Source organism: Nicotiana tomentosiformis, chromosome 1 (genome assembly GCF_000390325.3).
Source record: "Nicotiana tomentosiformis chromosome 1, ASM39032v3, whole genome shotgun sequence".
Taxonomy (NCBI): Eukaryota; Viridiplantae; Streptophyta; class Magnoliopsida; order Solanales; family Solanaceae; genus Nicotiana; species Nicotiana tomentosiformis.
This window is the reverse complement of record NC_090812.1, coordinates 83,894,735-83,909,519: the sequence shown is the minus strand read 5'-3', so window position 1 is coordinate 83,909,519 and position 14,785 is coordinate 83,894,735. Positions and strand designations below refer to the sequence as shown.

Genomic DNA, 14,785 nt, shown 5'->3' with positions numbered 1-14,785 from the left:
TCTCTTCATACACAAAACGACCACCGTAGTAGTGTCAAACGACTCGGAAATGTTATGACGAACGACCAGCCAACCACCCTACATTTATATGGTGTTTCTACACCCCCTTCCTCCTCCAAAACTCCACAAAACAGTAGTAAAACACGCAGCCCAACAGCAACACAAAATAGTCCATAAAACAGTCCGCTACAAGTGAATAACTCGAACTCACGGCTTCCGATCACCGTCCCGTGAGTTCTTACAAGTATAGAACGACTTACCATGAATTTACAGCAGAAAAAATGGATGAAAGAGATCAGTAAACTCACCTTATTTGTTGGATAACTCAGCTCCTATCTTGGTTCTTCAAACTCTAGGTTTTACCTCCAATTAGAACTTGAAAGGGAGAGAAAATCAATTAGGGTTTGTGGGAAATATTTGGGAGGATTCTTTGCAGAGCTTATGTCTGGTTATTATGCTCTATTTTAAGTCTAATATATGAAGAAAATAGGCCTTTAAAAGGCCTCTTTGGACGACCTGAAATGGCCCATTTTTGGGCTCTCATTTAAGCAAGTAGGTGGCACACCTACTTGTCACCTAGCAGCTTGCGCAATATCGTAACAATGACCATATCTCTTTACTTCGATGTCGTATTGACAAACGGTTTAATGCGTTGGAAAATAGACTCATAGATCTTTAATTTGATGGGTAGAACACCCCATAACTCTAAGTATATTGGGAGAAAATTGCAGTTACATTGGACCCAAAGTTTCAGTAAAACTTATGAATGTAACTTGTGATGACTTTCATCGACTTTTGTTCCACAACTCGCTTGACTTCAAAACATAACACACGGATGTCATACGACTAATATAAATCATAACATAATCTCCTTATCATATTAAGCACCCTAGTCTCACCCCAAAGGTACATGTTATAACATTCCCAACTTGTCGACTTTCGACGAAACATTATTTTCTTCAATTGCTTTAGCTTCTGAACCGTCCAACCCTCTTTGTACTTGTTGTTCATGATCTTAAATATTTGTAACCTCAGAGGTAACATGATTATCTTACTTTATATACTTTTAAAATATGATTTTATTTCTGAGCTTACATCAATTGACTTACGACGTACTCGTACGTACGAAAATATGGGTTGTAACAGACTCGAGCTCCAACGGCGTCGACAATCGACCTTTTGGTACTGGGTGACAAGTTGTTGTTCTCACCTTGGAGACCAGCTTCGTTGTTTATAGGTAAGGCCATTTAATTGATAGCTCGTAGTTGCTAATCCGAAATCAAAGACACTTCCGAAAACAAGCGTAAAATGGAGTGTTTTGCAGATTAGTATCAAATAACCATTGTTATCTTTAGCCCCACGGTGGGTGCCAATTGTTTACCCGAAAATCGGATAGAGTTGATTTTGTATGTAGTTCTAAGGGTATGTAATGTAATTTGACACAAATCGTAAAGTGAAATGAAAATATCCAATCTAGACCATAAAGGGTAAAAGATAAACACAGTTGAAAGGTGGATAATGAATGAGCAAATAAGATGAAATGATGAAGCTCAAAAGATTACTCTTTCAATATGAGAAACAATATTTTTGTTACAATGTCTTGATGGCCCTTACAGAAACAATAATCATCCCTTTTATAGTGGAGGGATCCTACTTTAGATATAACTAAAAATATATAGTGAAAAACCCATGATAAATCAGTTTTTTCTTAATTCTCGCCGAGATTCTCTCCCCTAGTGCGGTTGCAACGACTCTTGTCTATGGGCTCGATATTGACTCGAGCTCGATATCGACTCGGGTTCTCTATCTTGATTCGAGCTCGATTCTGACTCGGAGCCCGGTATCGATTCATGGTCGGTGTTGGTCGATCTCTGACTCTTAAGCTTGATAACTTCGTTTCGTATCACAGTTCGATTTGGATTCGAGCTCGACTTTGATCAGTCCCTGGAACAATAAGCTTGGTTACCTGACTTCGGACCTTAACCTGATATTATAAAGACGCTCTTCGATCCGTTGTATTACCATCTCGACTAGTGCGTACGAAGGACTAACTGGTTTTGGCCGTATACAGGGCGGATTACTCAATTTTCTCATCGGGTAAACCGTTAACCCGTTAAGAATTTTTATATTTACACATTTACCCCTATGTACATAAAGTACTATTGAAACCCTACATAGCTAAATCACTAATTTTTATTTTCTAATTCTCAATTGTCTGCAGCCACCAGAGGCAGAGAAGTCGTTAGTCTCATCTCTCTCTTGAACTGAGAAGTCAAAAAATCAAAATTTGAATGATTAATACGTGTATGTCTGTATAAGTAGTCTTGATGGTATTAAAAATTTGGTTAATACGTGTATGATAGTATGAGTAGTCTTGAAGAATTTTCAATTCAAAAATACTGATCTTAGATGGTATTAACTGTTTGGTATTGATTGAATGGTTGTTCAAAAATTTCTATTTGGTTTAGCCGATAAGCTGTCTGATAACTGTCCGATAATTGTTAATCCGATACCAATCCGCTCGTTGTCCTATTGGATGACTAGCAGATTACTACATTTATTATCCGATAACCGTTAAGCCGAACCGTTAAGCGTAATTATTCGCCCGATAAACACCCCTATTACTGGTTGGACAAGCCTTTTTTTTTGTAGGTATATATAATATCCTTTTGCTTTTAGCAATTTTATTGCATATTTAGTAGGGCCAAATGCAAATTCCATGCACGTCGTCAAATCACTTTTATATTGAAGCATGAAGGGAAAAAGTAAAATGAACGACTTCCCATTATGGCATTCCACGGCCCATTTAATTTTCATCGAATGACTAGACAAGTTATGAGTTTTCATCCTCAAAAGTCATAACGTTAAAGGATATAGTATTTCCACACTCAAATTATTTGAATGGTATTCAAATTTTCACAACAACAATTTGTGCCTGCTACAAGTATTGTTACAATTATCTAAGCTAATAATAATACTAATTCCTTTTAGCATAGTAGAGCTTTGGTAGTTGGGACAGCAAAAAAGTATGAAGACTGAGAAAGGGGTCAGATTTGGCATCAATGCAATAAAATGGCAAAAAGAAAAATGGGTAACAGATCTGGTGCAGTGATTGTGGAGATGTTTTTGAATGAGGAAATGAGTGATGACTGATGAGTCCTGAAATAAAGAAACAACTTTATAGCATTTCACTATCACATTTAATCCAATCATTACTAGGTCATTCATGTATATTCAAATTAAGGGGAAAAATGCAGATTTAGTCCAAAACTTTTGCCAAAATTTCGATTTGGTCCTCAACGTTCGATCTCTTGCTAGCGCATCCTTGAACATTAAGATTATTTCCCAGGAAGGTACTAGTTTCATCAATTGTAAAACTACCAAATTTATGTGACTATTACACACCAAAAATGAATAGTTTAGTTTTTGATAATTAGAAAAAGAAACACTATGGTAACAAGCTCAGAACTACGTTTCTACTGTCATAATTAATTAGCCCATAACCACCTCCTATTGTGTGTTTGTTTGGTACGTAAAAAAATATTTTTTTCAGAGATAATGTCTTAAAAAGAATTATAAAAATGTTAACTATGGTATTACATTGAAAAATTGATGAAATTTTTGAGTGCGAAAGATTAATAAATACTGTTTAAGTGCTGTTGCAGCTTGCAATATGGAATAAGAGTTGACATATTTGTAAAGAATTTTTTCCCGCCCATATATAGAAAATACTTTCATTGAAAATTAATTTTTTATGATCAAAGACTGAGAATATGAGTTCATCTAAAAAAATGTCCCCTTTTTGTACCAAACACAATTAGCTTTTTGTAGTGGCAATAGGGCACTTGTACTAAATAATCACTAATAAGCGCTGAGCTATTAAACAATTCTCTATACTTACGTGATAAGGTATTAGATGTGTTTGATGACAATTTTTTTTAAAAAAATCAGTAAATATACTCTCGCGCAAACTAGAATATTTACCATTTTAAATAACCTGAACTTGACAATGATCAATCATTATATGTCATATACAAATAAAGACATGTATATACTAATTTATGAAAGTAAAAGACATCATAATTTTATATTAAGTGACGACACTGATACGGTAAAAGACATCTACTTTTGACAAATTTATTTTTCTATTTTCAGACTATCTTAGTCGTGAAGCTTTAAAATATCGATATAATGAAATAAGGGGTCATTTGATATACGAAATTAGTGAGCTGATTATATTGACTTGGACTTATCTTTGTGTTTGGTTCATTTTTTAGTAATTCTTGTAAACAAGAATGTTCTATTACCTGTAGTTTACAAACACGATTTTAGTACGTTTTCTTTTCTTCTACTTTTCCAAAGGTAGACGTCTTCACATGCAATTTTCTTTCAAGAAAGTGCCAACCGCATTAGACTCGTAGTTGATTTTGACCAAACTAAACTGGAAGTATGACTTGCCAAACTAAATTAGAAATAAGACTAGTCCAATCTGACAAGAGGACAAAGCAACTACAACCTCCGCAATTGAATTACATATCTCTAGTGATTCTTTTTGATCAGTATGTTTTAAAAATATTATATCACTTTTTATATTTAAATCTTTTATATTTTAAACTTTTCATTTTATCTGTGATAATATGCTTTTATATCATAAAAATATCAAAATGTGTTTAGACTCACAGATTTTAAGGTTAGGATGCATCAAAAATCTTTCTTATTATTTTTAACTCTGCTGCTCTGTCAAATATTATTGTATGAAATGAAAAGAACTGGAGGAAGTAGTAATATTTATCTAATATTTGCAATCTTCACCGACACTTATCATTTCTTCTGTATTTCACCCCCTGTCCCGATTTACACCACTTACGTGTTGCGTTTCGTCCAATCTCTAACCCATTATTATGAGAGAAATGTCCTTTTGTTAGTAAGCTACTTTATCTTTATCTGGAGTAGGTTAAAAATTCAGATTACATGCTAAGTGACATTTTATCACCTAAAATAAGCATTATTAATCTCGCTAAATTGTTGAAAAGGAAAAGCAACAGCAAATACTTTCCTCTTTATTTCCTTCTTATATTATCTTGCTGGTGCCTATAAACAGACGAAATCACTGCTGGCAAAGATTCCATCTTTGTCCCTCAAATTGAGGGGGGGGGTGTGTGTTGTAACTGGGTGGGTGGGGGATGCTTCTTGCTCTTTCTCTTTACCGTCCATTCGTTGATCCATCCTTCTCTGTTTCTCCCACTCTATCCTTCACCATGCCTTCTCTTTCTTTATTTCCTAAAATAAATCCCCCCTTTTTTTATTCCATGGGCAATAATCACTAAATCCCAATTTTATTATTTGAAATTATGGGGTGCGCAACCTCAAAGCATGATGACTTACCGGCGGTGGCACTCTGCCGTGAACGTTGCGCCTTTCTAGACGAAGCTATTCACCACCGTTACGCTTTTGCTGAAGCCCATGTAGCTTATCTTCACTCTTTAAAAGCCGTCGGCGTTTCTCTTCACCGGTTCTTCCAACATGATCTCGATCTTTCTACTGCGTCTTCCTCCGATAGTCCTCTTTCTCCTGTTCTCAATCTCCCTTCTCACCGCAAAGCTGGAGTAGACCTTCCAGAACCTTCTTCTTCTTCTTCCCCACCAGCAAAAAAGGCAATTCACAAACATCACGATTCTCACTCTAGTTCCGGTTCACATCTTCATTTCCATTCTGAGTCTGGTTCGGAAGATGATGACTCCGGTTCAGAGTCTTTGCATCACCGCCATACGGAAACCCCTACTCACGTTAATAATCAGTTCGCTTATGCTGATCACGAAACCCTAGGGGGGTTCGGAGCGCCGTATCAAGTCGGAGCGGATGGCGGGTCCGGAGCACCGTATCAAGTCGGAGCGGGTGGCGGGTTCGGAGCACCGTATCAAGTCGGAGCTGGTGGCGGGTTCGGAGCACCATATCAGGTTGGTGCAGGTAGTGGGTATGGTGCACCGTATCAAGTTGGAGGGGGTGGTGGGGGGTATATGCATATGAATTTCATGAGGAAGCAAGCGACGCCGTCGGTGACCTATCAACAACGGCCGATGAGTTCCGAGACTGTTCGTATGGATGAAGGCTCCTCTTCCTATTACCCTTATCCTTATCCGAATAGCAACAACCCTAATTCTAACTACAATTACCCGGAGTATCCCAATTACGGTGACAGTTTTTTTCCCTCGTCGATGCAAAGGCCGTACGGTGTTTCATCTCCGCCGCTGGGGCCGTCTAGAGCTGGGCCTTCGACTTCGAAACCGCCACCGCCTCCGCCATCTCCACCGAGGAGTTCACCTTGGGATTTTCTGAACCCTTTCGAGACTTTTGAGAATAATAATTACCCTACACCTTATACGCCAAGCCGAGACTCGAGAGAGGTGAGGGAAGAAGAGGGTATTCCTGATTTGGAAGACGAGATTTTTGAGCATGAAGTTGTTAAGGAAGTTCATGGACGTCAGAAGTTTGTCGACGGCGATGGAGGAGGTGGCGGAGAGAACTATTCAAAGGCAGTGGCAGAGGAGGAAGGGGAGAAGCAAACTGATACAGAGTCGTTATACCGTGGGAGGCCAAGTGGGTCAGTTGAGAATGAGCAGGAGGTGGAGTATGAGGTGCACGTTGTGGATAAGAAAGTGGTAGATGAGGACAGAAGTAAGTCAGGGGGACATGGTGGAAATGTTAGAGCTCGTGCATTTAAGGACGATTCTGATGTTGTGAAAGAGATACAAGTTCAATTTGAGCGAGCTTCTGAATCTGGGAATGAGCTTGCCAAGATACTCGAGGCCGGAAAGCTTCCCCACAATCGTAAGCATGCCTCCTATCAAGGTACTTCAGTGTGATCTTAAGTTTTGGTTATTATGCCTTCCACGTATCGAGGTATTCAATTGTGATGTCACGTTATGATTTTTAGACATGTTAGCACTTTTACCGTAGGTCCTATGCTTTATAGTAGGGGGGTTTAGCCTTAAAACATATATATTTACAAAATATAGAGAACTTATAGTGTGTATTTGCATATAATATTGGCTTGAGATGAGTTTAATTAGGAGTAGCATGATCGGTGAGGATAGTGAGGATTCATATAACTGATCCCAACTTGTGTGGGATTGAAGCATAGTTGTTTTTTTATCAAGTTACAATTTTTTATCCTATTCTCCGCAAAAGAGTTTGTCATTATGCCCTTGAGCCTTGCAGATGATAATATTGGATTGTTTATGAATAAAAGCTAAGTCTTGCTATGTCAAAGTGTACTGGACATGGTAGTAAGTTGATTTGGTTGATGTTTGAGGTTGTTTCAGTTGATTTTAACTTATATTTCATGGGAATTTGTGGAGACAGTTTCTTCCAAGATGTTGCATGCAATTACTCCTTCGTTATCTGTAGTCTCGTCACAAACTTCTACTTCAAAGAGTGCTGAGATTCAGATCGCTGATCCTGCTGCTTCAGATGTGGAAGGAGATGTTACTTCAAGGTACAGGAACCTTTCTTCAACGTTAAATAAGCTGCACCTCTGGGAGAAGAAGCTGTATCAGGAGGTTAAGGTATTGTTTTCTTTTGTAGGTTCACTCTATTTCTTTTCATTGTTTGCTTTATGATGCTTTGGACGACATCTTCTTTTGGAGGGCAGAGTTTACCGGTCTGTTTTGCTTGCTCTCTGAATAGCTCAATTAATTAGAGGATTTAAAATCGTTTCTTCCCCATCTGTGATTATTGTCTCTTTCTGTGTTTTGGTGTGTCTTGCAAGTGGTAATTAAGTGGATACTTGGGATGTGGTACATTAGAATCTTTGTGGACAATCTCAAAAAACCTTTGAAAATCCAGATTCCAGAGATATGCTAATGCCATACATCTGTACTTGTTATCATTACTGTTGTTTGCTAATGTTTAATCTTCATCTGTAGTCATGTTGGTCTCACTTTAAGAGAAGTTGCGAACTTCAGTTATGGTTGTTACTATACGTTCTTCTGTGTCTAGTGTTGCTTGTATTTCCTCTTTCTGGGTGATTTGATTCTCTTACAGATTTTGTAGCATGCACCTGCTATTCCCCCGGTTTGTGATGGATAACGTTCCTTGTCATTTTTGGCCGGCCTTAAAGAGTCCTTTGAGTATTTTTTTTCCTTCTGTTGCAATTGGAATTTATAAATTGCTCCCCTTCGATCGCACCCTCTACCACAAGACAAAGGTCGCTGTAGTGCTACGTGTAATTCATATTGTGTTAAACATATGAACAACTATAGTGCTAGGTGTAATTCATATTGCCTTAAACATATACTGTATACTGACAGTGTGTACTTACCTTGCTTATTCTGGTGCAGTCCGAGGAGAAGATAAGGGTACTTCATGAAAGAAAATCTGAAAAGCTAAAGCGATTAGATCAAAAGGGTGCTGAGGCTCACAAGGTTGACATGACAAGGCGATTGGTTAGAAGTCTCTCCACAAAAATTAGAATCGCGATTCAGGTTGTTGACAAGATCTCTGAGAAGATAAACAAGATTAGGGATGAAGAGTTATGGCCGCAACTGAATGAGTTTATTCAGGGGTACGTCTTTTTTCCAAGTCTTCCGGGTAAAACGGATACCTTTTGTTTAATGAGATTTTAAAGAATTCTCTATCTGGTTTGCCTATCATTAGATTGCGTAAATGCACTACATGGAAGAGAAGAATTGTTTCTGATTTGTACTGCTAGGTTTTTGTAATGACATCATTGTATGCCTCCAAGCTACTGCATCATCTAAGGTCTTGTATATTGATCTCCATGAATGATTTCAAAAAATTGATTTGGATCCAAATGCGAGGTTCTTGTTTCCAGTATCCTCCCGTAAAGATGAAAGCTTTTAAAGAATTACTTGTGATGAGTTTGTCAAGTACTTCTATTAAGCGTGCTACAAGCATATGGTAACTGCCTAAAACTGCTCTTTGTGCAATTCAAATTGGCTTGTTTATTCCTAGCTTTGAGGGGGTAGACAATGATTTTGTACATTTGAGAAATATCTTCGTAATCCCAGTTTCTTTGGGTGCACCCCATGAGTTCCAACTGGTATTGAAGATTTCTTTCATAGAGAATCATGTCTTTTTGTAGGTTTACTTTTCGAAATACCACTTGTATAGGGGAGGTTTTTGGTGTTCCCAGCTTTATGTAAGTATTATAGCGCACTTCATTCAAAAATATAAATAAAAGAATTGGCTTGTTTATTAGGATGTGGCAGCAATGACCGACATATTCAGCCTTCAAATGCCATTATAGATTGTCTTTATTAGAAAGTTAAGGGTGAATGTAAATGTTTAGCTGCTTGTGATACTCCTAAAGGGGATTCTTGCTTTCGCTAAAACTGGATCCAACTTCTGGAGTTGCAAATGCATCAATCAGACACAGCTGCGCGATTAACTTTTGGGGATTTATCTTGATATAGTGCCTATTTCTAGTACTGTTGGACCAGTCTCAGATTTTTCCGCTGAACTTTTATCTCATTCTAGGACAATTAGTTATCTAATGTAAGTTTCTCGTGTGGATTCTCTATGTAGGTTAAGTAAAATGTGGAAAGGCATGCTTGAGTGTCATCGTAGCCAATGCCAGGCTATTGGAGAAGCCAAACGATTAGATGCCATTGCATCTCACAAACACTTCAGTGATGCACATCTCGAAGCCACTCTGGAGCTTGAACAGGAGCTTTTGCACTGGACTTTGAGATTCTCTTGCTTGGTGAATGCACAGAAAGGTTATGTGAGAGCTCTAAACTCTTGGCTCATGAAATGTCTTCTGTATGTGCCTGAAGAAACACCCGATGGAAGAGTTCCCTTCTCTCCCGGAAGGATTGGTGCTCCCCCAATTTTTGTCATTTGTAATCAGTGGTCACAAACCATTGAAGGAGTTTCTGAGAAAGAGGTCATTGACTGTATGCGAGATTTTGCAACTAATGTCCTTCAGCTCTGGGAGCGAGATAAACTGGAAGTGCGGCAAAGGATGATGGTGAACAAGGACATGGAGAGAAAAGTGAAGAACCTGGAGAGAGAGGACCAGAAGATACAAAAGGAGATTCATGCACTGGGCAAAAGAATAGTACTCGTTTCTGGGGATGAAAGTGGTCTCTCACTAAATAGGCATGTCGTGTACCAGAGTGAAACAAGCAAAAATAGTAGTCTTCAGCTTGGTCTGAGACATATTTTGGAGGCCATGGAAAGGTTTACTGCCAAATCCTTGAAGGTTTACGAGGAGCTTCTGCAACGGATTGAAGAGGATAATCTGGCTTGAATAGCATGAAAAATTGTTGTTGCATTACCTTGAAAAGGTTATACCTTCTTGGTGCCTGTTATTACGCTAATATCGGAGGTTATTCAATTTCCAGGCTGGGGAACAATGTGAGATGGAGCAACAGAGACCTTGTTGGCTTTCTCTGCTCTCGCTGTAGCGTAATCACAGCTCAATCAGTTTCAGCTGGGAAGAGAGATTTATGGCAGCTGTAATACTGATGATGTGCCTTCGAGGTTATTGCAATGGAAACTTTTTGCTGATATTCAGGACAGATATTCTTGAATCTCCTGTTTTAGAAGTCTCCTTGGATCTTGAATATTACAATAACTGATGCAGTATAAAGTATGCTGTTTTTCAGTGGTAGGGTTCCGCGTCAGACTAGCTATGAACCTGAAAGGAGGAGGGGGTTAAATCCCTAGGATAGGCACCAATGTTCAAGTCACTAATCCTGAGCTACTGCAGGCGTAAATTATGAAACATCATGCTTCTGTTAAATGCGAGTATTTGTTAGCGTTGGCATGGTGGTAGTTTGCCCCATTGGCACCACTTAGGCTTCAAGTGCGTCCTATGTGGTGGCCAGACCGGTTCCCGGGGCAGCTTAGGTGGCACCGACTAAATTGAGCCAGGCTGGAGACTTTGTGCTCTGTCCTCCTGGAGCAGCTGTTGATTGGTATTGAGAAACTGATTGTTGGAGATATCTGAGTGATGACAGGTCGTGTTCGGATAGATGCTTCATTCTTGTGATAGTAACACGAATAAGCAAGTAGAGGTGGCATCTAAACTGCAAGCGGAGGCCGTCTGCCTCAATGAAAAGAAGATTGAGACGTTTGTCCGGAAATATGAAACTCAGGAGTTTGGGATATAGTTTGTTCAGGCTGCCTTAAGAGGGAGGTTGAGGAGTTGTTCATTCTGAGGCTTACCGTACTTTGGACATTTCAATTGGATCAAGACTACTGGTTGAGAAGATGCTGTTCGGGTATGCAAGTCATTTGGACTGCTGGTTGCCTGGCACCGGACATTGCCTGAGAATAGAGGCATAATATTCATAAGTTAGTTGTATTCAGATTGTTGTATAGGGGCCATGTTCTTTAAATTCTGATAATAATCTATATCTTGAATTAGGTATGTATAGGGCTGTATAGATAACCCAGATTTATTATATTTCAACTTAAGCTAACTCAGAACCTGCTAACCGTAAGTCGTTTTGGTTGTCCATAACGCAAAGGTTTTCTGGATTTGAGGTGAGGTGTGTTGAATACATCGTTATACCAGAGTTAATAAAATGTTCGTATTTCTGAATATGATAAGATCTGCTGTTTTCCGAAATTTGGTACCACATTTATAAAAAAAATAAAAGTGAGATTGCAGATTAAAAGGTAAAGGGGTACATCACGATTAAGGGATTAGAAAGGCTAACGGAAAAAGTTGCACAGAGAATATATGCCTTCCAGTCAACTTACAACATAGGACCAGTAACAATATAACATTTTGTCATGTTCAAATTTGTTGAGTTTGGTCATCGAGTCATGATTGCCGATTCTATCTTAAAGTCATTGAGACACTCTATCCTTCTCACAAATAACGTCACAGATTAGTTAAGTGCGCAAATCAATTTTTCTTTTGAATTGAACAATCCAACATCTTTTTGGGCCCTCCTCCTTACAACCAACCATAATGTGAGAAAAGTTTCTGAAGCCTCAAACATAACGTTCTGCAGATGTTGCCACATTTCTAACTCTAATAAGACTTCTTATTAGGATCCTTCAAAGAAATGGAAAAAAAAATTGCAGGATGTACAATTGCATCATACAGCAGTAGCAAAACAAGCTAGATTTTTTTAATCCGAGGATCATTGGTCCCACTAATTCGAACTCACACTGGTTAGGGGGTAAAGTGCTCCCTACCATTCTACATTCTCAAGGTTTGAATTCAAGATCCCAACCATTCACGTTTTCATCATCAGGCAAGTGAAAGCCTTTCTGTTTAAATTGATCTCATGTGTTCCCTTTTTCATCAAACAATTTGGAAAAATATACGGATCTTTGGTGATAGTCTTCTCAGAGGGAATTGGAATCTTGACAACTCTAATAAGTATCATTAAATGTCGCCCTCATGTCCACGTGTGGCACTAGGTGCATCATTGTTTACAACGAGTGATTCAGAAGTAAATTTTCATTCCATAATTTGGTTAATTCGTCGATCCTCTCCGGCAGGCAATTGGACTACATTGACAACGTTGATTCTGTAATATCATATTTAAGACCTGCGTATGTCATTTAATTAGTGGACATGTTGAAAATTCAACAAGGGACTAATTTTAGTATTATTCCGTTGATGGACTCAAAACATGATTGCAAAAGTTTTGATTTCTGAATTACTGTATATGCACTATGGGCAAGCACGCACAACTGAATTCCAAGGCTATGTGTTTGTTTTTTCGCACTTGTCCCAGGTTGCCTTGTCTGCTTTTGTTCGAAAGAACGGATAGTTGTATCTTTGTTTCCTGTATATATAGAGAAGAAAGTAGTACGTTGTTATCCCAGGTCGCAACTTTCAAGGAGGTATCATGTGTCTCTTAATACTTGTATGCTGAAACTCAGAACATTTACTTATTCCATAATGCATTCAAATTTGATTCCACATTTAAAATTGCAGATCATCCATGTGCAGCAAAAGAGTGAGTAATTGCATTAAGATAGGCTTTTCTTTATTTGAAGAGGCAGGGTCTTAATTGCAATCACGATATATGTAGTCACCTTAGCTGAAGGTAGGAGACAGAGCACAAACATAGCCGTTCCATTTTTGAATACAGAGTTGTTACTATTCCTTTTGTCTCCAACACGACGATAATATAGTTACCTAACATGTTTACATGCACTCAAATTGCTTAACCCAATCGTGGGGGGAATCATTTTTATAAATAAAAAGAAGAATATGTGGTGTATGTTATGGTGGGAGGAGGCATGGCACAGACATCGCCTAGAATAACTAGTTGGCTTGTTAGATCTTAGATCAAAAGTCAAGTCCTTTTTCTAGCCCCCTAGTTCTATATATATGAAGCAAGGGCCAGAAGAAGGAGCAGAATTTAGAATTGCACCTTCCAATAGTCTTAATTCTCAACTTCAACAAGAAAAAAAAAACGAATGGCTCCCTCGCCTTTGAGATCAAAAATCTCCCTAAAGCATGCTCGTTCTAGTAGTTTTCCCTCCACATCTCACCCTATCGTGTCTCAATTCGATGAGAACTTGTGTAGAGTGAAATCATCTTCAGAGGCTACCTCTTCTTGTCTTTCATCTTTCGCCTGCTGACTAGGTGATCTTGAAAACTTATTTGATTACGCGGAAGATTTGCTTCAACTACCACACTTTCAACAATACATTAATTCACTGGACGCCAATGTATTATTAGAGGGGTACCTCAAGATATTAGACGTTTGTGCCACCATTAAAGATCTCTTATCAAATGAAAGGCAAAATAAACAAGAACTTCTTTCAGCTCTTCGTAGGAGACGGAATATGGATGAAATTTCTGGCTATCTAACCTCTAGAAGGAAGTCCAAAAAGATGATCCAAAACATCCTTAAAAGTTTGAAGAGTATGATGAATGAAAATACCTGCGCATTAAAAAAGCCTGAACCATTGGCTGTTGTTGGAGAATTGCAGGAGGTCCAGTCAGTCACTCTAGGATTGTTTAAGAGTCCAGAACCTAAATGTGGTTCTTTTTGCCAAGTAGGACGGAAATAAGTGTAAAAACAAAGAGTGACTTATTTATGTATAACGCTCTTTTAAAGAGCGCTATACATTAACAGACGTTTTGGACGTTAAGGTATAGCGCTCTTTAAAAAAGCGCTATACATATAACGCCTTTAATAACAACACTATATGTATAGCACTTTTAACTGACATAACAATAATTCAAATGGGTATAGCGCCCTTTAAAAGAGCGCTATACCTAAAAATATTCACCCCCCGAGCTAGACATTGCCTTATTTAAAGGCGTTAGGATTTTACAAAAATCCATTCAAAAATATTCGTAACTCCTGTTAAAAATTTTCTTCTTGTTAAATTCTCAAGCATTTTTTCATAATGTCTGAAGAGCGAAAAGTAAGGGTTTCATTATATTGGGGGGTGAGGTTGTGGTAGCGAATAACACTGTGAGCTATAGTTTATCTCCACAGTGTCATGTTAAGTTGCCACTTACAATGGAGTACGATACATTGGTATCGTTGTTATGTAAAAAAATGAGTGTGAGGAAACGTTCGGTGAACCTTAAAGTAACCGGAAGATATATGTATTCCGTCATTCCGCAAGGGGTTACTTGTTACACTGAGTTTAACATCGACAATGATGAAACTTTGAGGGATTTTTTAAGGACTCCGGATGAATACCGGGAATTGCTTGTGATAAAACTGTTGGAAATGTACGTCAAGGTCGAAGACGCTCGCAATAATGAGGTTGAGCATAGCAGGGATAACTCTCAGTCGTCGGGTGGTTATTCTGGAGCAGTTTTTGC

General features: G+C 38.4%; 1 protein-coding gene across 1 annotated transcript; it reads left to right on the top strand.

Annotated features, from left to right (window-relative positions):
• The first annotated feature begins 5,192 nt into the window (after nucleotides 1–5,192).
• Nucleotides 5,193–11,572, top strand: LOC104087857 (protein ALTERED PHOSPHATE STARVATION RESPONSE 1-like). Its single transcript, XM_009592424.4, has 4 exons — nucleotides 5,193–6,849; nucleotides 7,363–7,565; nucleotides 8,340–8,563; nucleotides 9,547–11,572. The coding sequence occupies exons 1-4, from the start codon at nucleotides 5,352–5,354 to the stop codon at nucleotides 10,271–10,273; spliced, it is 2,652 nt and encodes an 883-aa protein (XP_009590719.1). The 5' UTR covers nucleotides 5,193–5,351; the 3' UTR covers nucleotides 10,274–11,572.
• The last annotated feature ends 3,213 nt before the right edge of the window (nucleotides 11,573–14,785 follow it).